At 41.5% G+C, this 22,318-nt stretch overlaps 1 protein-coding gene across 1 annotated transcript in view; it reads left to right on the top strand.

The window, feature by feature from the left end:
* LOC114669451 (uncharacterized) overlaps positions 1-22,318 on the top strand; it is a 79,456-nt gene that overhangs the window by 18,829 nt on the left and 38,309 nt on the right. The window contains exons 15-26 of the mRNA XM_051924010.1: positions 2,866-3,000; positions 4,070-4,195; positions 4,430-4,570; positions 5,739-5,852; positions 6,438-6,572; positions 10,990-11,112; positions 15,125-15,265; positions 15,648-15,755; positions 17,191-17,316; positions 18,706-18,819; positions 19,990-20,121; positions 20,415-20,522. Coding sequence (XP_051779970.1) covers positions 2,866-3,000; positions 4,070-4,195; positions 4,430-4,570; positions 5,739-5,852; positions 6,438-6,572; positions 10,990-11,112; positions 15,125-15,265; positions 15,648-15,755; positions 17,191-17,316; positions 18,706-18,819; positions 19,990-20,121; positions 20,415-20,522 — 1,503 coding nt within the window. The remainder of the gene's footprint in view (positions 1-2,865; positions 3,001-4,069; positions 4,196-4,429; positions 4,571-5,738; positions 5,853-6,437; positions 6,573-10,989; positions 11,113-15,124; positions 15,266-15,647; positions 15,756-17,190; positions 17,317-18,705; positions 18,820-19,989; positions 20,122-20,414; positions 20,523-22,318) is intronic.

The following is a 22,318-nucleotide window of genomic DNA, read 5'->3' on the forward strand; positions in this document are numbered from 1 at the left end:
TGAGGACCTCCGAAAAAAAGTTGTTGATACTCATCAGGCTGGAAAAGGTTACAAAACCATCTCTAAAGAGTTTGGACTCCACCAATCCACAGTCAGACAGATTGTGTACAAATGGAGGAAATTCAAGACCATTGTTACCCTCCCCAGGAGTGGTCGACCAACAAAGATCACTCCAAGAGCAAGGCGTGTAATAGTCGGTGAGGTCACAAAGGACCCCAGGGTAACTTCTAAGCAACTGAAGGCCTCTCTCACATTGGCTAATGTTCATGTTCATGAGTCCACCATCAGGAGAACACTGAACAACAATGGAGTGCATGGCAGGGTTGCAAAGAGAAAGCCACTGCTCTCCACAAAAAACATTGCTGCTCGTCTGCAGTTTGCTAAAGATCACGTGGACAAACCAGAAGGCTATTGGAAGAATGTTTTGTGGACGGATGAGACCAAAATAGAACTTTTTGGTTTAAATGAAAAGCGTTATGTTTGGAGAAAGGAAAACACTGCATTCTAACATAAGAACCTTATCCCATCTGTGAAACATGGTGGTGGTAGTATCATGGTTTGGGCCTGTTTTGCTGCATCTGGGCCAGGACGGCTTGCCTTCATTGATGGAACAATTAATTCTGAATTATAACTGAGAATTCTAAAGGAAAATGTCAGGACATCTGTTCATGAACTGAATCTCAAGAGAAGGTGGGTCATGCAGCAAGACAACGACCCTAAGCACACAAGTCGTTCTACCAAAGAATGGTTAAAGAACAATAAAGTTCATGTTTTGGAATGGCCAAGTCAAAGTCCTGACCTTAATCCAATCGAAATGCTGGGGAAGGACCTGAAGCGAGCAGTTAATGTGAGGAAACCCACCAACATCCCACAGTTGAAGCTGTTCTGTACGGAGGAATAGGTGAAAATTCCTCCAAGCTGGTGTGCAGGACTGATCAACAGTTACCAGAAATGTTTAGCTGCAGTTATTGCTGCAAAGGGGGGTCACACCAGATACTGAAAGCAAAGGTATACATACTTTTGCCACTCACAAATATGTAATATTCGATCATTTTCCTTAATAAATAAATGACCAAGTATAATATTTTTGTCTCATTTGTTTAACTGGTTTCTCTTTATCTACTTTTAGGACTTGAGTGAAAATCTGATGATGTTTTAGGTCATATTTATGCAGAAATATAGAATATTCTAAAGGGTTCACAAACTTTCAAGCACAACTGTACTCTGTGGAAGAAAACCCCCCGAGGAAGACCGGACAAGTTCAATCAATTCGATTTTTATTCAGTCACAGATGAGTACCTGGATTCTACGTTGTAAGGCAGAAGAGCAAAGTTATATTTTTTTTCGATTGGCTTTTTATTATTTCTTCTTCCTCCATTTTCCCCTTATTTATAACAAAAAAACATAATATCATTTACTTAAGCATTTTATTTTATTACGCTAATGGGCCATCTGTTCTTACTCTTTTCGCTTGCCAGATAGACCCTAACAAGGAAAGGTCATCTTTCCTGTGTCAAATATATGAGGCATTCCTAAAGAAACTGGAAATTGTCTTCTTTGGTTAGCTTACTGCAGCGTCTTATAACAGATGCCTGTATGAACAGCCTGCTGTTAGAGCAAAACACCTTCGTCAGCTATTAACCCTCAGTGGCTTGCAAGCGGTTCATTTTTCTTTCTCAACTCTGCAGCCTCCTTAAGAACTCAATTGTAAATATTATCTGGTCCTGATGATTTGTTTGATTTCAGCCTATTTAATCTGAGCAGCTCTTCTCCCTCTACAATTTCCAAATCCCTCAGTAAGTCCTTAGTTGTCCCTGTTACCACTGGGCGGTTATCCAGTTGCTCACGTGAACAATGTGAGTTTAGAGCAGGGGTGTCGAACTCCAGTCCTGGAGGGCCGCAGTGGCTGCAGGTTTTCATTCTAACCATCTTCTTAATTAGTGACCAGTTTTTGCTGATAATTACTTCTTTTAATTAACTTGACTCAGGCCCCTTAGTTGTTTCTTTTTCCTTAATTAGCGGCCAAGCGATAATGAGACATGAAACAAGTGGCCACATGACCAGCTCACCTGTGCCCATTACACAATATCTGCAAACAGAGAAAGGTGGAGGTCTCAGTAAGTCTGATCTCTCAGGTCATCAAAACATATTGACAGTGTTCTTAGAAAAAAACATAAAATCATCAGTTTTAGAAATGTGGCAGAAAGAATAATTAAATAACGGGTTTAATTAATGGCAAGAATTGGCTTCTCATTAAGAAACTGGTTAGAGTTTGAAGCCCCAGTTTAGCTGGTCATCTGTTGGCTCATTTCACATCTCATTTCTGTTTGGCTGTCATTTAATGAGGAAATGAATCAATTCAGAGCACTGAGTCCTTAAAGACAAGGCTATTAAAATGAAGGGAAAAAAGTGAATTAGCAGTGAAAACTGGTCACTGATTAGGAAAAGGGTTAGAATGAAAACCTGTAGGCCTGGAGTTCGACACCTGTGGTTTAGAGCATCCGCTATTTCACTGTCTGTATTTTTGAATTCCCTTTTCCGAACCCTGATGCACTTCACCTTCTCCTTGACTGTTTTGTATTTTAATGTGGTGACAGAGATGAGGCCTCATGGGTGGGCTGTAGAGTTTAAACAGGGCCTCCATCCATGTTGGGCGCTATATAGCCATACATACGGCCTGATTGAGTGCACTGTGATGTCTTCTTTAAGCCATATTTTCTCTCTTTTTGCTAATCCTATTTCTTAGGCACTTTTTATCTCCAAAAGCAGTGAAAGGTCCCTGATGCGGTCTTCATACTGACTGGAACTCTATGAACTGTGATCGTGCCCTTGGTCTTAAACTCATCTCATCTGTTTTATGTCCAGACAGCAGCGTCGATTCATACAGGGGATGTGTTTCGGCGAGTGTCTGTGACAGCCCAGTCGATGTCAGTGCCCACCTGCAGATTTCCCTTGATTCCCAGATTAGCTGCTGCCAAGGAACTGTCTGCAATAAACCCAGTAAGTACTGGACAGGATTGATGGAGCATGAGTGAAACGTGAGGGAACAAAGTCAGTTGCATGATGAGGCCTTAGATAATAATAATAATTCATTACATTTATATAGCGCTTTTCTCAGTACTCAAAGTGCTATCCACACAGGGAGGAACCAGGAACCGAACTCACAACCTTCCACAGTCTCCTTACTGCAAAGCAGTAGCACTACCACTGCGCCACCTGTGAGGAGACATTACCTTCATTTATTTGTTGGTTTTCATATTTGTCTGAGGGGCTTTCAGAGTGGCACCAGTTTTTGACACCCTTAAAAGCGACTCTCCAGGGAATTATTCAGCAGAAACTTTAGAAATTAACAAGAAGAAAACTGTACTTAACAAACTCCATGTTGTTGCATTTTGATCTTGTTTTGGACGTTGGAGTCACAGTTGACTTGGGCTGCTCTGAGCAGAACTGCTGACTCACAGACTCGCTCGCTGGTTTGGACTTCACATCCCACACCGCGTCTTGGTCTCTGTGGAGTCTGCACGATTTCTTCAAGTGCTCTACTTTTTGTCAAAAATCTTTAATGGCACACAGATAAGGCCAATGGGGGTCTCTAAATTAGCTCGGTATGAGTGTGTGTGTGCCCTGTGATGGACTGTGACCTGGTACAAGTTTAAAACTGCAAGGTGGGCTTAAAACTCTGCAACCCTCAACTGGACACGTGGGTTTGATAACAGCTGGGTGGGCCTTCTCTTTATAAATATGTCTGTGGTTGGCGTGTCACACAACAAATGGAAACAAACAACGGATTAATTCCATGAAACGTATCAAAACTGGGATGGTTTAATAATTTCCAATTTCTTGTTTGATTATGGAGGTTGGTAGAATGTTACGATTACAGCGTTAAAGTTTTCATTATTTAGCTTTGAATTTCCTTCATTTGCTGGGTGGATTTTGAGGTAGCAAATCTATAATGAATGACACATGTGAACGTCCACCCTGTGACACCTGTGTGGCCCAAGAGTGACTTGAATGCTCTCAAGATGGTGTATTTTTTGGCTAAGGGTGCCTTCTTCCTTTTTCTTTATAGATGCAAGTTTAATTTGCTACAGTTGCAACTCGCAGAGTTCCTGGGATGACTGTCAGCTAAACCAGGGGACGCTGTGCGGTTCTGAGGCCTCTGTCTGTGCCACGGTGCTGGAGTCGCAGTCATCAAGTGAGACATTACGAGAGATGGCAGCTCATCCTCCAGACTTCCCTTAAACCCTTCCATGTTGTTCTCTTTTACCCTGAATTGCTCCTCTTTTTGGATATTTTGCTCACAATGACATTTCAAAAAATGTCTTTTTTGTTCAGGCCATCTTTACGTCAAGTTCATTTAAACAGAAATGAGCCACTCAGGAGTTTCCATTAGCTTCACATTTTAATATTTATTTATTTTATTCTGCAGTGTGGGGCACATCCAATTCCTTTGAGAAGTTCTGTTCAACACCAGACATGTGTAACTCAAGCGTGTCCATTAACATCGGCTATGGGAGCACCACATGGACGTCACAATGCTGCACCTCCGACCTGTGCAATGATGGAAACGGTGAGAGCGCCTGCTGTCTAGAGCCTCTGCTTGGTGATTCTGGGTAACGTTCTGATTATAGTATGACGTGAACCGCCCTGAGTGGGCTGTTCAATGGCTGATGTCAAGCCTTCTGCACAACAGACTTATCTGCACCATTCATATCAGATACATTTTATAAGACAGATTGACAAAAAAGTGACCGATGCAACATCTGTGGATGAAACCTGCCAAAATGAACTGAAAGCAGCACACATGTTACTCAAACAGGGCTGACTGTGAGAAAACCTCAACATTTACACTTGACTGCTGTAGCCCTGGACGTGGTGGCCACCTTTTATATTCTGTGCTCATTTATTTGGTATGTCTGACAGCTCTGGCGTGCCTTCCATTGGATTGGCTTAACACTTGGTGAGCTGTGCAAAACCACAAAGCCGAGTGCCAGTGCAGGTACATATAATAAAGGGTGGCACATGGGTGCACGGCCCCAAGGAGTGCTGGCTCTGAGGCTAAGGATCTGCACTGGCAATCGGAAGGTTGCGGGTATCGAATCCCGTAAAATGCCAATAGGGACTCTGCTCTGTTGGGCCCTTGAGCAAGGAAGGCCCTTACCCTGCAATTGCTGAGCGCTTTGAGTAGTGAGAAAAGCGCTATATAAATGCAAAGAATTATTATTATTATTATTATTAAGGACTCAAGTTAAACTCTCAGCCTGGGCGCCGTCTGTGTGAAAGTTGCTCATTCTGTTTGTGTCCACAGACTACAGATGGCTGCTCACTGGGCCAGTAGACCAAATTTAGAGCCTCAGTTGGTGGCCACCATTGAATGAGATTGACTCAAGTGCTGAGTGACACATCCTGCGTTATCACTCAGAGCCAAGAAGTCAGCCACATTTGATTATCAATTTGAGAGAGTTTTTATATCTCCGATGAAACTGCCTTTGTTAATGTGCTTTGGTAATATTCTTTAAAATGTATTTTATAATTCTTAACTACATTACTGCTTAGATTCTATTTTAGGCACTGCAGGGTTTTATATATTTACATAAATGTTCATTGCACCAATGCAGGGAGATGCAAATCTATGTTGGCATGCAGAAGCAGTTAGGCTGGTGGGCATCACATGTGGGTTTCATTTTCTTTTCTTTTCTTTTCTTTTCTTTTCTTTTCTTTTCTTTTCTTTATTGTAGTGACACTCAACACATCAAGCAGCACAAATGGCCTGCTATGCTGTGCAGGAAGTGACGAAACCTGCAACCAGGTGGTGATGTGCACGGGGGCTCAGGACCACTGCTTCACGACAGGTAAGTACGAGGGGGGCTCGGCGGTGCTGATGCTAATCCTATCAGCTGAATTCCATATCTTTGATGTTGAAGGAGTTCAAGTTTGAAGACAGTAAATATGTTTTTATTTATTTTGGTGGTTTGCTTATCTACAGTAACTTACCAGTCACTCATTTTGCCAAAGTCCCGCATGTGAGGCATGAGCAGGCTGAGTTGGTCACAGTGAGAAAAATTTTAGTCTGATGCCTTGGCCACTTGGCCACTCCGCATGTATCGTAAAACGAGGACACTGACTGAGGTCCAGGTGACATGTAAAGACTGGCAGCAGAATGTCTTGGGCATCAAATGAAAAACTGTCAGTATGGGCAGAGGGTGGGCAATCAGAGCCTTCCCGGAGTTTCACTTGAAGTGTCCTGGCTTAGTCATCAGTCATCCATAATGGCAGTAAAGTACAAGGCCACCTGTGTGGACAGTTCACTTGGTACCACTCGAGGCACAACGAAGACAGTCAAATCCCAGTTTCTGCTTTTATCTTTCTTTTGTGATATGCAGTCACTGCTAACGTTAGTCTCTGTGCGCTGTGACTTCTCATAATTCTTCTCCTAGGTGCTGGTGGAAGCGTTTTCAGAGGGTGCTGTTCTGAAAGTGTCTGCCTCAACCCAGTGGGTGCTTTGACCACCTTACAAGTCCCACTCGGACCTCAGTTCAACTGCTGTCAAGGGGACCTGTGTAATAAACCCAGTGAGTGTCTTCTCTCAGCTCCAGTTTACTATCTCTGTTTGATGTTCTCCATCGTTAGTGGATCTTCACCGCACAAGTGAACTTTCTGCTGGCTTGGCCTGGTTTTCTGGAGATAGTTTACTTTGTGATTGTCATCTTCTCATTTAATTTTACTAAACATCAAACTTGTACCTGCATTATGTGAAGCAGATGACATGGCTACAAAGAGAGTGCTGAGCACCTTCTGGAGAGGAGAGCCTGCTTGTGAAATCAGGTTGCAACGCATTCAGTGACCTCGTAGATCTGGGGGCTGAAGTGGCTGCTGATTTTTTTCCCTACATAACTACATTATTAGAGACTAATTATTGCTGATGAATGAACTCCTTTTATTTGACAGCTTGCTAGGGTTTTCATTCTACCACATCAGGTCATTTTTATTTGTGAATTTTTCATCCAAATGTTTTGTGGCCTGGAACATCTGGTAGTTCTCAGTCCTTGGCTGTTATTCTCAGTCCATTTGTTTCCAAATGTTTCATTTAGACTTAATGATGAACACCCAGGCGTAGAAATGAGGAGTCGCCACTTGCATCTCATTGTGATTGGTCAGCTAGTTAAGAAAAACAAGAAATGATTCAAACTGACAATGTCTTGGGAGTCTTAAGAAGGAAGTTTTTGAATATTAAACATGAACAGCAACAACATTTATTTATAAAGTACATTTCCATACAAACAATGAATCTCAAAGTGCTTTACAATACGACAAAGGAAAAGTTACATGAAAAGAAACAATTAAGATTAGGCAATAATATTAAAGAATGAGTAACCAAAAATAAAAAAGGGAAAGACAGATGGCCGGGATGACAGAAACCAAAAAGAAAAAACTCCAATTAGGATGGAGAAAAAAAAACAAAATCTGCAAGGATTCCAAGGCCAAAAAGCCTGGCCAGCCCCCTCTGTGCACTCTACCTAATATAAATGTCCTTAAATCAGTTCTCGTTGTTTTCTTGCTTCACATGACAGTATTTGATGATGCTGGTCTTGTTGACAACATCAGAATGGCTTCATCAGCAGTAATTGGCTTCTAATGAAGAAATTCGGGTGGAATAAAAAGCTGCAGCCACTTTGACCCTCCAGGACAGAACCTGAGGACCCCCAGTGTTTAGTAGATAGTTTTGCGTCTCAGCAGTCATCCACAATGTGCCCACTGTAGGAAGAGCAGCAGAATTTAGTTAGAATAGAAAACAGGAGCTGAGCTCTATCCACAGCCATAAGCGGTAGCTCGTAACCAACATGGGACAAAAATTGCAGGCAGGGATTCAAAAACCAATAAACACACATGAAACCAAAAAAAAGTGACCTTAAATCATAGTCACAACTCATTAACCAGAAATTATTGAGCGCAGCAAAGGGTTTCGAGTTTTAAGGTTTGGGTTGACAACCAGAATGTGCACAATACTTCCATGTTTGATTCGTTTCCTTGTTTCGATCTATTTTTCATTTTCCCGTTGCTATTGTTGTATTTGAGTTTTTATTTTGACCGTTATTTCTGTTACTTAGTTGCCTTCTATCCCCTGTGTTCTGTGGGTGGCACCCCAAGGGGCAGGGACACCCTGACATGACCACTCCCGATGTCCCCCACTAGCTATTTAAGCCCAGAAGACTGGCAGTGGAGCACTGAGTTTAGCGGAGCCTTTGAAAGTTTTATGTTTTCTTTGAATTTGATCTTCTGCCTCGTGACTGTTTTTTTGCTGTGGCTATTGGTTTATTTGATTTGGTTGTGTTTTGGGAATTTGTTTATTACAATTGCCTTTTGGGAAAATTCTTTTTGCTCACTTTTAAAAAATTTGTGATATTTTATTCTTTTGAGCAAAAAGCAAATCATTTATAAAGGTTCCATGTTTGAATTATCTCTATACAACTAGAATTAGAAAGCCTTTATATGAAAATGGAAGTCGTAGTTTTTATGGTTTCTTCTCTTGTGAGGCATTTTTGGTATTTCGAGACTCTAAAGAATCTAAATTTTAAAAGCCAATATCCCCAATTTTGGGCCTAGTTTAGGCCAAAGCCTCAGCTAGCAGTTGGGGACTACAGTAATCCCTCCTCCATCGCGGGGGTTGCGTTCCAGAGCCACCCGCGAAATAAGAAAATCCGCGAAGTAGAAACCATATGTTTATATGGTTATTTTTATATATTTTAAGCCCTTATAAACTCTCCCACACTATTATAAACATTTCACGCACAATTATACAGCATAAACCCTTTGTATTCTCTTAGATATTAGGTAAGATTCGTTGAAATTATGTATGTAAACACAGTTTACATACAGTAAAACCTAAATATTATTTTAAAGATATCGAGCGTCTCCGATATCACATACATTACAGCCATTACAACAGACAGGCCACCAGCAATAAATACGTACAATGCAAGAAAAATTGTATACAGTAAAATGTGTGTACAGCGACACTAAACTATGTACATGTAATAAGTACTGTACGTAAATAATTAATTATGGTTACTCACCAACAATGACACGACGACTTGTCCGATAACAATGAGTTTAATTTTACTGCACAACAAAGGATAGTGTTACAGCTCTTCTAAAGGAGCCTCTTCAGGCGACTGTTTAGCACCGCCGTTGTTCTTCTTCCATCACTCTTCAATCCAAATCCCTAAAGCAGATTCCATCCAGACTACTGCCTTATCACGTCCACTTGCAACTCGTTTTGCGCCCTGGTTAAAGGACACTGCGGCCGTAGTTCTTATATACTTTTCCTCCTTTTTAAATAAAAAGAATCGTGGACTCATTGATGCTGTAATTGTGTCCTGCAGCGGTGAAGCTGTTTCCTTCCTTCAACATATCCAAAACTTTTACCTTTTCTGCAATCCTGAAGCATTAGCAGTAACGTGCATTAATGCTGAATGAGTGAGATGAGACTTCCTGGTTAATGCAGCACTCCATTGCTGAGCCAATCAGCAGCACACAGGAACTTAACTGCGTGCTCTGATTGGGTAGCTTCTCAGTCATCCGCCAATAGCGTCCCTTGTTTGAATTCAAATGCGTCCCTTGTTTGAATTCAAATGGGCAAATCAACTGAGGAAGCACACGTACTATAGACCGCAGATATCCGCGAAGCAGTGAAAAATCCGCGATATATATTCACATATGCTTACATTTAAAATTCGCGATGGAGTGAAGCCGCGAGAGACGAAGCGCGATATAGCGAGGGATCACTGTAGTTAGGTTGCGGTGAACTTTTTCTGGGCTGGCCAGTAAACATCTTAGCTTGCTTTCCCTTGTAGTGTTTATGGCATTGTTCCCCCCGGCTGGGGTATGAATGTTGTTTTTTGTTTGTTTTGTTCATATCTATGTTAACCGATTATTTAGTCTCTTTATATCACGTGGATTCTCTTGTGTTCCTCGTGTTTTGTGGGTGGTCGGCCAAGAGGTTGGACTGTCAAACGACTGCTTTCTGCCCTATAAAGGCTGAGGACAATCAACAGTCTCCTGTGGTTCATTCCGGATGTACTTCTGGTTCTCTTGTGTATTTTGCTTTTTGATTATTTTGTGAAGTCCTGGATTTTTGACCTCATGCCCTGTTTTTGACTTTACTTGCTGAAGTTTTGATTGGGACTCATTTGCCTTGGACAGCCTTTGCCTTTTCTGCCTTTCACTGCTTAACAGAACTTTCTTGAAACTCAGTCTTTAATTATAAAGATTCTTTGTTGCCCTATTTGTGTGGCTGGCTGGGGTTGATGGTTTCCCCCTCTAGTGGTCATTTTAAATCATTGTTTGAGACTTTATGCTTTGGGAAGTCATTACGCTTGTGGCTTTTTTTGTTTTTGGAGGTCTCACACCCATTTTTAAATCTCAGTTATAACAATGACACACACTTTATTACACTCTTGACCCAGATATGTTACCCATTGCACTCCTCCAGCTGACATGGCCATGACAAAGCAACCATCCAGAATTACACCTCAGAAGAATGACAACCATAAGAAAAACAAAATGGCATGACATCTGAGTGGTACTTACCTTCATTATTATAAAAAATGTATCAAGCATAAAATTAGATGTTGCCATGAGATTCCTTGACCTCTAAAAAGTCTAAAAATTTTTTAGGGGTCACAAAGAACTAATAAAAAGATCAGAAACAAGATCCTAATCATTATGCACTTCAGTAAGCTTATATGAAGTCTGACACTCCTGAAAGACACATAGTGAGGAAAAGAAGCCAAGGAAAGTGCAGGGAGACGAGAGAACCAGGGAGTCAGAATTCAAAGTAGACGAGTGGTGACGGTGCCGATTTGAATGCACAGGTCATTCCTGGCTACCACTTGTGGGTTTTGAAGTTGGGTAGCCAACCCATGAAGACAGTATGTGGTAGTTTTGTCACAAATGTTTTTGTAATTTTTTCCTTTTTTTATGTTTTAGGCTCCAGTCTGATCTGCAATACCTGTAACGTGTCTACTTCCTGGGAAGCTTGTGGCAGCCAAATAAGCCAATGCGGTTCTGAGCAGACTACATGTCTCACGTCTCTGTATGCAGTCAGCACAGGTGAGAGGAACTCGCTGTATGCTTGTATGCACATACTGTATATCGTAGGATTCATTTTAACATACTTTATAGGAACACTTCCAAATCCCAGCCCTGGAATTTCCTCTGAAAATTGTATGTAGAAAAAAAATCTTAATTCAATTTTTATATTGAATATCTGATTAAAGAGGATTGTTAAATTTTTGTACACAGCTTGGTGTACCACCTCTTATGAGTAAAGTTTGTAACTGTCAGCTGAATCTGAGTGTTTGAATCGTATGTGTTCATGTACGTTGTGTGCTTGTGTCGTCATGCGTTTTGTGCTCCTCCTTTGTAAATTTAGATTATACATGTTTGTATATCTATAATTATAATTTAATTAAAATGATCTATTTTTTTTGTCTTCATTCTTTTTTTTTCATTGCTCAAAATGATGGCTGTCCCGATTTGTGATTCTGGACATCTGGCAACCCTTCCTGGTAGCCAATGTCGAACAACAGGAAATAAAATTAGAATACCCATGAAAAAATATCAAGTTTTGCATAATCCACATGTCACTTATCCAGTCTTTTCCTCACAATGTCCAAAACACTTGCAGTGTTTGCTAAAATGCTGCTAATTAAACACTTTTGGAAAATTCAGGCATTGCACAAAAGTGCTGTGTGTTCACATGGGGTTGGGCTTTTGAAATGAAGACCAGGGGCCTCATGCATAAGGCTGTGCATAGAATTCACACTAAAACATGGTGTACGGACAAAAGCGGAAATGTGTGTACGCACAAAAAAATGCAGATACATAAAACTTTGCATACACCAACTTCCACATTCTTCCTCTCCATAAATCCCGGTCAGCATGGAAAGTAACGCACGTCCACGCGCCTGCCACCACTCCCCAACTCCTCCCAGAATTACACCTTTTTGAATATGCAAATCAATATACATAGCCCTTTAGCTCAGCGTTCTGTGCAAAGGCAATGGCAAAAGCATGGGGGAAAATAGAAGAAACTGAAAAGTTTAAGTTCAGAAAGTCACAAAATGCCCGAAGTAAAAAAGAAATTGTCATATATCAGAGTCGCTGTGAAAAAACGAGTCGTAGTCCACCATCTGAGTGTCATATGAAAGCTTATTAGGGTTCAAAGAAAAAGTAGGGACATGGTGGGAAAAAAGCTTAAAATGTCAACTTTAATCTCGAAATTTCCACTTTAATCACATAGTTTATTTTGTCATTAAAGTAGAACATCATAAACTTCATCTTAAAATCGTTTAATTTACTAGTTTCTCAAATCCCATCATACTGTAACTAAAGTAGCACGTTAAATGCTTTGTTTTATATTTGATCTTCATAGTGTGTGAATCACTATGTGCTTCCGGGCTTTCTCTTCTTCCGACAGGACACACTCCATTACATTTGTGATATTGCAGCTCTCTGAATAAATTAAACACTGAGATGTATACTTGATATATTTTCAGTATTCATATCATATCAATTAAAGCATGTTACTAAACATGGGAACACGGTGGTGCAGTGGTAGTGATGAGCTGGCACCACATCCAGAGATTGTTCCTGCCTTACGCAAGATGCTTGCTGCGCCGTGCGTGACCTTCGATGAAATAATTTATTGCAGCAGTACTGTCTCTTTCAAACGTAGTAACCTCCAATTCCTGTCCTTCCTTTTCTTTCTCCAAGTACCCAACCGCCACACAATCAGCTCTGTAATAGACGTTAAGCCATCTGTAAGCTTAGAACGCAGATTCTTCAAAACTTCCTCACTGTCCTCACATGTTTAATTATTAAGAATATAGATTATTTAAATGATGTTAACGTTTTATCTATATAATGTAGTAAACATATTTTGCTGCATTTCATCTTAAAAATGATAGTGTCATCATATGTAAATACGCGCTTTATAAAGTGGCTCAGGTTGTGCAATATTATAACTGTATCGCAAGTTTACAGTGAGGTGATTGTACTTATAAGTACAAACAGTTCTACAAGGAGCACTTGATGGATTGATTGACTGCGTTTAGAGCTCTTGGGATGAAACTGTTTGTGAACCGCGAGGTCCGTACAGGAAAGGCACTGAAGAGTTTGTCATATGAGAGCAGTTCAATAGACAGCATGGCTGAGGCAGCGTGTGCTTGATGCTGTATCCCGATAATTCTCTCTCCGATCAACTGCTGTAGATCTGTGATTCCACACTCAGATACAGTGGGATAAATACTTGAGAGTAACAACGCTAAAGCAGCTATGGTATTTGGAATAGTTTGGTCATTCCATGGACCATTATATTGTTACAGGTTAATTACAATCAGATGCATTAAACTAATAAACAATATGCGGTTAATTTCAATGTATATGATAAAGCTGCATCAGGAATGTAGATCTAAAAAAGAAAGGGAAATCACACAGGAACAGCAGCACTGTTTTGACACAGGGTGCCACCAGTTTGCAAAACCGAGCAGAGAACTTATGTACGCCAAGGGTTTAGCTGGCGTGAAAATGTGTGTGGCTTTATGCCAAGTTTAGTTTTTATACATCGCGATGTGAGCGTGGAAACAGGCGTACTCAACATTTTTGTGCGTGCGCACCGTTTACACATGAGGCCTCAGGTTCTTCACTAGTGAGTGAGGGCAGAGGAGGGTCTGCTAGCAATGCCCATTGTTTAAATCACCTCATTTCTAAAACCAAACGGCCATTCAGAGCTTGTGTGACGACCACCAATGTGTGCTCGTTTTTGTTTTAACTTTGTTTAACTTCTTTCCCATACCTGTAATATTTTCTATGGAATGTATATATTTTCTTCAAATTAATAGAAAAGGAGCAATACATTTAAAGGCCTCAATCACATTTTGCCAGAACACCCAGGGGCCCGTGAGGGTATTAATCCGGCCCTGGAGTCACACTGCAATTAGCAGATGGTAGCATGAGAACGTGAACGAGCAGGACGATACTAGGAGCTGCGTGACTCATAAACGTCAAGGAATCAAAACTAAAATTTTTGCTTCTGTCTGGTGTTCTTACACTTATCTCTTTTTCCGTGAATATCTTTAACTGCTCTGTTGGTGCTGTCAGGGAGTACCAGAAACTCTAGTAATTACATTTGAATAATAAAAAAGCATTTCAAAATATGAAATTCAAAATATAAAAACAGTAATTTCAAAAGTGCAAGACTGAAAAACCAAAGAAAAGGACAAGAATTTAAAACAATCATTTAGAAAGCTGGAATTTCCACAAAATTAATGAAAAAATGCTAACTTCCATAAACCATAATCCTAATTGAAATAATTGTGTTCTCAAGTCAGAAATAGTTGAAGAATCAGTGATAATATTTACGACCTTCAACAAGTTTCCTGTGAATTTGTTGGAAACTTGAAAAGCCACTTTGGTGCTCACAAGATGGCTAAAGTCACATTGACTTGACCCAGCATGCACCTGCTGTATTAAAGAAACAGCATAAACATGACATTCATAACGTGCATTTTGTTCATTTTGATTATTCCTTCATAATTTCATCGGATTAGCGCTGTCTCAGCCGTGGAATGGCCAAATGGGGGCGGCAGCTTGATGGCAAATCCAAATCATATTATGTGATATCATCTACGGTTAAATTCTACTCTGTACTTCTAAAATTTTTATTTTTACACTGTATTGAGGATTTGTTCTGTGTACTGTACTGTATTGTATTGTATTGACCCCCTTCTTTTGACACCCACTGCACGCCCAACCTACCTGGAAAGGGGTCTCTCTTTGAACTGCCTTTCCCAGGTTTCTTCCATTTTTTCCCTACTGGGTTTTTTGGGAGTTTTTCCTTGTCTTCTTAGAGAGTCAAGGCTGGGGGGCTGTCTAGAGGCAGGGCCAGTTAAAGCCCATTGCGGCACTTCTTGTGTGATTTTGGGTTATACAAAAATAAATTGTAATATAAACACGAGACAGAGTCGGGAAGTTAAGAACAGTTCAGCCCAAAGACTGGTTTAGAGACTGGTTGAGTAAATCCACCATTTTGTATTCCTTTGTTTCTTTATTCCTTTCCCAGGTGCGTACACTTACAGCGATTTTGTGCAAAGCTGTTCGACCGAGAACGACTGTAATGTCAGTCTGTCAATAAACTTTGGATCTGAGAGCAAAACCTGGATAACCGAATGCTGCAGCTCTGATCTGTGCAATGGAGGAACAGGTAGGCCTCTCCATCTTTTGAGTTACTCACAGGACGCGTATAGGAAGTGGGACAACAGGTGGACTCGTGGCCACCGCCTGCAGGGCCTTCATGTTGCTAAGGGGTCATTTACACGTAGCGGTGACTTATTGTGTCCATGCGCAATGGAAGTCACTAATTGTGAGTCTGTCTTGTGGTGTTAACTTCAGGTTTGCTAAAGCAGCATTTTGTGGTGCAGGTGATAGTTTTATCTTTTATTTACTTTGGACATTTGAGCTCAGTGCTCTGGTAACAGGCCCAGTCAATTAGGACAATGCTAATTTAAGCCGTTTGACAATGGTGGGGCATTTAAGCCATTCTATTTGGTTCATCTCTACATTTGATTGTTCTTTTTTCGTTACAGTTGCTGTTCCTGATAATTTCAACAACCTGACATGCTGTGCAGGAACCTCTGGTGCTTGTGACAGTGTTGTCAACTGTGAAGGGATTCAGGACCACTGCTTCATGGCGAGTAAGTGACAACGTCCGTTGAGACTTCATGTGTGGACTGGGTGGGTAGGAGCAGCTAATGACGCCAACTGCTTCCAAAGAGCCGATGACACTGTTGGAATGTTTCTTCTGCATATGACACGCTTTTGGCATTCGTAACTTTCACAACTGTAGCGTCTTCTGAATACTTAAGTCTGTCAGGTACACAGTCAGATTTGCTATCATTGAATTCATTCCAGCTCGGACAAAAACAGAACACAATGTTAGAATGGGGCGATTCTTGTGTCCCTGCAGCAAACTGCAATAGACAACATGGGTTAGCTGGTTAGCATTCTAGCTGGGATGGGTGGCTCCTTAGCTGGCCTGGAGGCCTTTTAATGGATGGATGTGGGTGGACAGACACCACAACCAGGTTGCTTAGTGGTACCAGTCCTGGTCAGGAAGCTGTCATAATGGAGGGAAACTGTTTCCCCAGTACACTGGGTGGCGACATCCCTCTGACATGCCTCCTGCTCGGACACCTGCAGGGCTGCATGGGAGTTGTAATTTTGGAGGGCAGTCCTTTTGGGGTCCTCGGATGCTGTTAGGGTGAGTTTCTGAAGCACTCCTGCCATGGGGAAGTTCCACCTGACCTGGAAGTGCTTCCTTGATGCAATGTGGTAACGCCAGGCATACTCCTGGGTTGGGTATAAAGGAAGCTGCTCCACTTCACCCAAGGAGTGAGAGTCAGGAGAGGAGAATGGAGGAGTCTTACTGCTGGTGTTGTGGAGTGTGTGAAATTTGTGAAAATAAAATCATTTATTTGCACGTGGAACTGTGTCTGTGCTGCTCTGTCCCCTAGCAGTCAAAAGACACAATCAGAGGGTTCTGAGCTCAGCTCTACTCACAAAAGACGGAGTGGCGGCTCTGTGGCTAAGGATCTGTGCTGGTACCTGGAAAGCTGCTGGTTCAGATCTCGTTACTGCCAGGAGGGATCCTACTCTGTTGGGCCCTTGAACAAGGCTGTACAATGGTTTGACCCTGTGCTCCGACCCCCTTGGGTGTTAGCAAAGTATCTTAAATTAAAAAATCCTTATGACTTTTCTTTCAAGACGTGTGTCTCTTTGTCTTAAAATGTCACAAGTTAGTGGCCACTGGAGTGTCTGATTGGATTTCATTTGCTGACAGACCACAAGTTTGAGCGCTGTGCAGGTGGACTGCAATGGTGGGCCTGTGCCCTGATGAATGTCAGAATGACTAAGGGCTCATTATGTTGCCCAATGCACAGGCACCTGTGATGTCTGATTGTCCTGCTGCGGCCAGGTCTTTAAAAGCAAACCTAGGAGGTCCTCTGTTGTCATCTGTGTCAGTCACCAATATGTAGAACATGTCAGATGTGCTTTCATTGCGAGGCATCAGACTACAGTGTGCTATGACCCAGGTGTCCATGTTGATGTTGTTACTGCTGTCTTTTATAGATAATGGATGGATGATGGGCTGTGCTTCTGAAAGTATCTGCAATGCTCAACTTGGAGCTCTGATCAAGTATGGTTTGGAATTTTCACAGATGACCTGCTGCCAAGGATTCCTCTGCAATCGACCCAGTAAGCACACTTGAGCAGTGTGGTAAGGGCACATCAGGCTGGGGCTCAGAACTACGGGGCACACCTGGCACTCCTGGCACTCACTCCGATATGACACTTTTTATTTCCTGTAACTTGTTTACACCGCGTGACGCTTACTGTGTATTGTACTGTGAGTGTGTGCTAGTAGGCCATTCATCACACTGAAGAGCAAAACAGTGGAGGGTTATAACAGAGGTGGTCCTGTAGGGGGAGGTAGGGGTGTTGTTCTTGTTTAAACAATTAAACAATTAATTTATCTAAAACAATTTTAAGTGCAATTTTATAAATAAATATAAAAATTCAGGGGGACGTTTTCTCGTAGTTACAACCTAGTATCTCATAACTAAGAGATAAGGATCACGAAAATATTACTTAAGTGTCTTATCATTACAAGGTAAGATCTTGCAATTATGAGGTAAGGATCTCATTAATTATGACTTAGTATCTCATTATTTCAAGAAAAGATGAAGATAAGAACTCGTATTTTGAGATTAGGCCTAGGCTCAACATTATGAGATCTGTCATTTATATTATATTATATTATATTATATTATATTATATTATATTATATTATATTATATTATATTATATTATATTATATTATGAGATCATTATGAGATACAAAGTCATATTGTTAAGATCCTTATCTCCTAATTATGAGAAAATGTCCCTCCAGAATGTTTTTCTTTGGTGAACGCAATGCGATTCCATAATATTTAAAAAGTGACGATCACTTCACTACCAACAGCAGCCCATAGGATATGTGGAAGTATCAGGCACGTTTCTCCATTAAAACAAGCAGTGCATATTCACATTCATTTTAACAAACATTTTACTGTCAATGGTGATTCATAACGGAGGTACAGGCAGACATTTTAAAAGAGGAACATAATGGAGGTTCTGTGCCAGACTTTAACATTGCTCTCCATGAAGTGCCAGTGTCCCCTCTGCTTGATGACGTTTTGCTCCTGCCAGATGCTCTGATTTGTTACTCAAATATCGCTGCTGATTTTCTGTATTTTACTGGCTAGTCAGAAAAGCAGTTTGTCAGCACTCTGAGTTTTACTTAAACCCAAACCTGTACATACGTGACCAGCACTGACACTTCAATACATGATTCATTGAAAAAATTGATAAATATTATTTCTGAAGAGAGTAAAAGTGAAGGTGGAACAAGTCCAGCTGACCTCGTCTCGGCCCCTGTGCTGCCTGTCCTCATGACTTTCCTCCACATTGTCACCTCAGTCCTTAAGTCGCGTGTTGTCGGGTGGCCATGTGAATGGATGGATCTACAGTTGCCTTCTTAGATGAATAAGATAACAAAAGTAAAATACAAATGTATCTCATTCTTTTATATTTTCATTTTAGCATCACTGTTGGCATGCTACAACTGTCCATCATTCACTTTCTGGGAAACGTGCAATTCTTTGCAGTTTTGTGCAAATTCTGCTTGTCTCACCTCTGTACAGTCGATTCAGTCAAGTAAGTAAAAAATAAATTCTGAAGTAAAAAAACAAAGATAAGAGGATAATCAAAAATGTAAATGAAATGTAAGAATGTAATTGTAAAAAGTGATGCTGTGCCCAAGGGATGATGCAACGGAAACCATTATTACGCCAGTAGGCTCTCCACACATTAGCTGTTAGGTACTGAAGGGATGAGAGAGAGGGAGAGATAGAGAGACAATTAGAGACAGGGGATGATTAGGGGGCCAGAATGAATGAGGCCAGGGTGGGCAGTTTAGCCAGGATATTCGGATAGACCCTACTCTTTATGAAAGAAGGCCCAGGGATCTTTAATGACCACAGAGAGTCAGGACCTCGGTTTTACGTCTCATCCAAAGGAGAGCACTGTGTCTCTGTTGCTGCACTGGGGTATTGGGATTCACACACAGACCACAGTGTAAGCGCCCCCTGCTGGTGTCCCCCACACCTCTCTCAGCAGCAAACCAAGCTTTTCCTAGATGGTCTCCCATCCAAGTACTGGCCAGGCCTGAACTTGCTTAGCTTCAGGTGGATGACCCGTTCTGAAGTGCAGGTGGTATATCTGTGTAGAGGAGAGGAAAGCCCCCCAAAGCACCCTGGACTGACAGGCTAATGAAATGAAAAGTCTTTACATCTGACTAAAGGCTACCACATGGGGGCCTGATGCCGCTCATCTGAACTCTCAAAGGCATCAAGAAATTTACAAAAGAATCCTGTGAATTATATAAGGCACAATGTTCTTGAGGACACTGAGTGGAGACTAACGAACAGGGCATTCACGATGGAGTCCAGGAAACACTTCTTAACACGAGCGGTGGTGGCAAGCTGGAGAGTCAAGTAGCTTTGTCATAAATGAACTCCAAAACCCACACTGAGAATGTTCAGGCCTCCTCGTGAAACCCACATCAGGAGCTGGAGGAGGCTCCAAGTTGGTATTCCACCTGTAGTTTTCTTATTTGTTTAAGGTTAAGGATAAACAGTTGAATTTCTTCCCATTCCCTTTGCATTCTGTGTAACTTGAGTCACTTAAAATGGTGACAAGCCATAATTGTAGCCCAGATGTCTCCTCACATATCTGAGAGAACCTTAAACCCAAAGTATGAGAAAATCGGGCCAGCCTGGCTGTGAGTCATGCGTTTGTCTTCACGTCCCTGTCCTTCATTTTTAGATGGCTACTCCTGGACCAAGACTTGTGCTGGTTTTGAGAGCTGTAACCTGAGTGCTTCCCTTAACTACGGCAGCGGGACGATGATGTGGATCTCAGAGTGTTGTGCCACCGACCTTTGCAACAACAACAGGGGTAAGAGTCACAGCACACTTATGCATGCAGCTTTTTAAGAAATAAATGACACAATTGCACCAAAAAATGAAGTATGCACAGTTATGGCACCTGGTCAGCCAGTTCAAAATGTGTCATCTCCTCCCAAAACAGCAAAAGATGGCAATGTAATGACTTTCTTTAGGTTCTTCTCTTCTCCCAGACTGGCGTGTTTTGTATTTGTAACGAATAGCTGACCACCCAGGTAGTGTGATTAACAGGGACCACCTGTACAAACATCTCTTCAATCTGTTGTCTTCTCTTTCTGGTGCCAGTCAATGTGTCCAGTGATGCCAATGGCCTGGTGTGCTGTGCAGGAACAAATGGAGCGTGTGAGCAAACGGTGGACTGCGTGGGCCTTCAGGACTTCTGCTTCTCCTCAGGTTTGTAGCTGTGACTGCTCCTGTTTTTATTCCTCTTGAACATTTATAATTTTTAATTGCTTACTTTTCTGCACACCCCCTCCAATGCACTGCTGTCCAGGTCTAATCTCTGCTCTGTGGCCAGTTTAACTCTGGACCCGCAGTGACCCAGATTAAGTGGGTTCAAGAATGACATGACTTGAATAAAACAAGGAGGTGGCTTGGTGGCAAGAGCTGCCATTTGATCACATCTGTAACTTGAGTTCAGTTTGAGGACCGTGTAGCATTTGTGTGGTTTCTCTGTGTCCCTGCCAGCTTTCTTCAGTTTCCTCCCACCTCTGAGAGGAGTGGCAGAACATTTCTTGCTGCGGCTTCACAGCCATGGACATCTGTCTGTGTGAGGTTGTCATGTTTGGCTCTCCTGCTTGTCCTGTGTCCCAAAGTCAAGCAGATCTGATAAAGTTGGACTGTCATGGGTGCACATGGCGAGGGGATAACATGAAGTCAGATGAGAACGGACAACACGTACTTCTCAGAACAAATTAAAATAGTTTTGACTGGCAAAATGAAAAATGAAGAGATGAGCAGAATGAAAGCAGCTCACATAACAACAATCTCAAGTACGTCTGCCAGTGGTAGATGGTCATGTAGTTCTACTCACTAATCAAGTTCTCAGAGAGTGGAGACATGTTACATTTGGAGTAGTACATACAAGTAAAAATGGCACTGTACCCTGTGCATGTGACAAGAAGGACCTCATGAACTTACGAACTAAACCAGAGAGATGGCAGGTCAACGTGTATTGGAAAAGGAAACTAAGAAACATTTTGCCTGGCCTGCTTCATGGCCTTGGTCTCTGTGAAGAGTCCTGCTGTTTAAAGGATTCAAAGCATAAAAGTTTTAATTCATGCAGTGATGTAATTCCATGTTGTCTCCTTTTAATGAACTGTTAATTTATTCATTTTTTCAGCACAGACTTTTCAGTGTTTTGAGATGTTTCAGGTCAGGTTGATCTACTCACTGATGAGGACACCGTGTTGATTAGCCCATACAAGTAAGGACTTCACTGGACTCTGAACTAAGGACAATGAGGACCCTATAAACTATTAAATAAATGTCAATTCATTAGTTATTCTCCTGCTTTGCTTTCCTGAAAATTCAGACTAATTCTCGTTGTGTTATTAGATCAGGAATTTCTTATTTACATTTATCAGTTTGTAAAACTACAAAATTCCATAAGTTTCATTACAAAATGAAAGCTTTAGTGCTGAATCTGCATAAAGTATTCTTGTATGTTATGAAGTTCTCAGAATTCCCTGAAAATTAGTTTGAAAATTACATTTCTTCAGGTGTTCCACTGCCTTAATTAGTTACAACATGGTTCTTTATACAGAACTATCACTTAAGGTTGGCTGTGGTTTTCAGTCGGAAGTATCCTGTCTTGTGTTTCTTCTGGTGAGTAATGCGGTTACAACAAACCCACTTGTTCAGAACTTCCATCTTCCTCTCGCATCAGAACCTCCAGCTCGTTACACATACCTCAGTCAGTTGAGAGCTTTGATCCCTCCGTGGCATCCTGGATTTGTCCCCAGATAACCTCCCAGTGGCACATCTGTGACACATCTCCTGTGGGAGGCACCCAGGGGACCTTCACAGGCTTCTTTTGATCACTAGGCGCAGTGCCTTTGACCCTGAGGTCTCAAAGAGTGTCACAATCCTCACCCTGTCACGGGGAGTGAGATGTTTGGTCACCACCAGGAGTCCATGAGCTTTGGTTGATGAATTACTCTTCAACAATCTTGAAGCACAGCTGAGCA

The sequence above is a fragment of the Erpetoichthys calabaricus genome, chromosome 2 (genome assembly GCF_900747795.2).
Source record: "Erpetoichthys calabaricus chromosome 2, fErpCal1.3, whole genome shotgun sequence".
In the NCBI taxonomy this organism is placed as follows: Eukaryota; Metazoa; Chordata; class Cladistia; order Polypteriformes; family Polypteridae; genus Erpetoichthys; species Erpetoichthys calabaricus.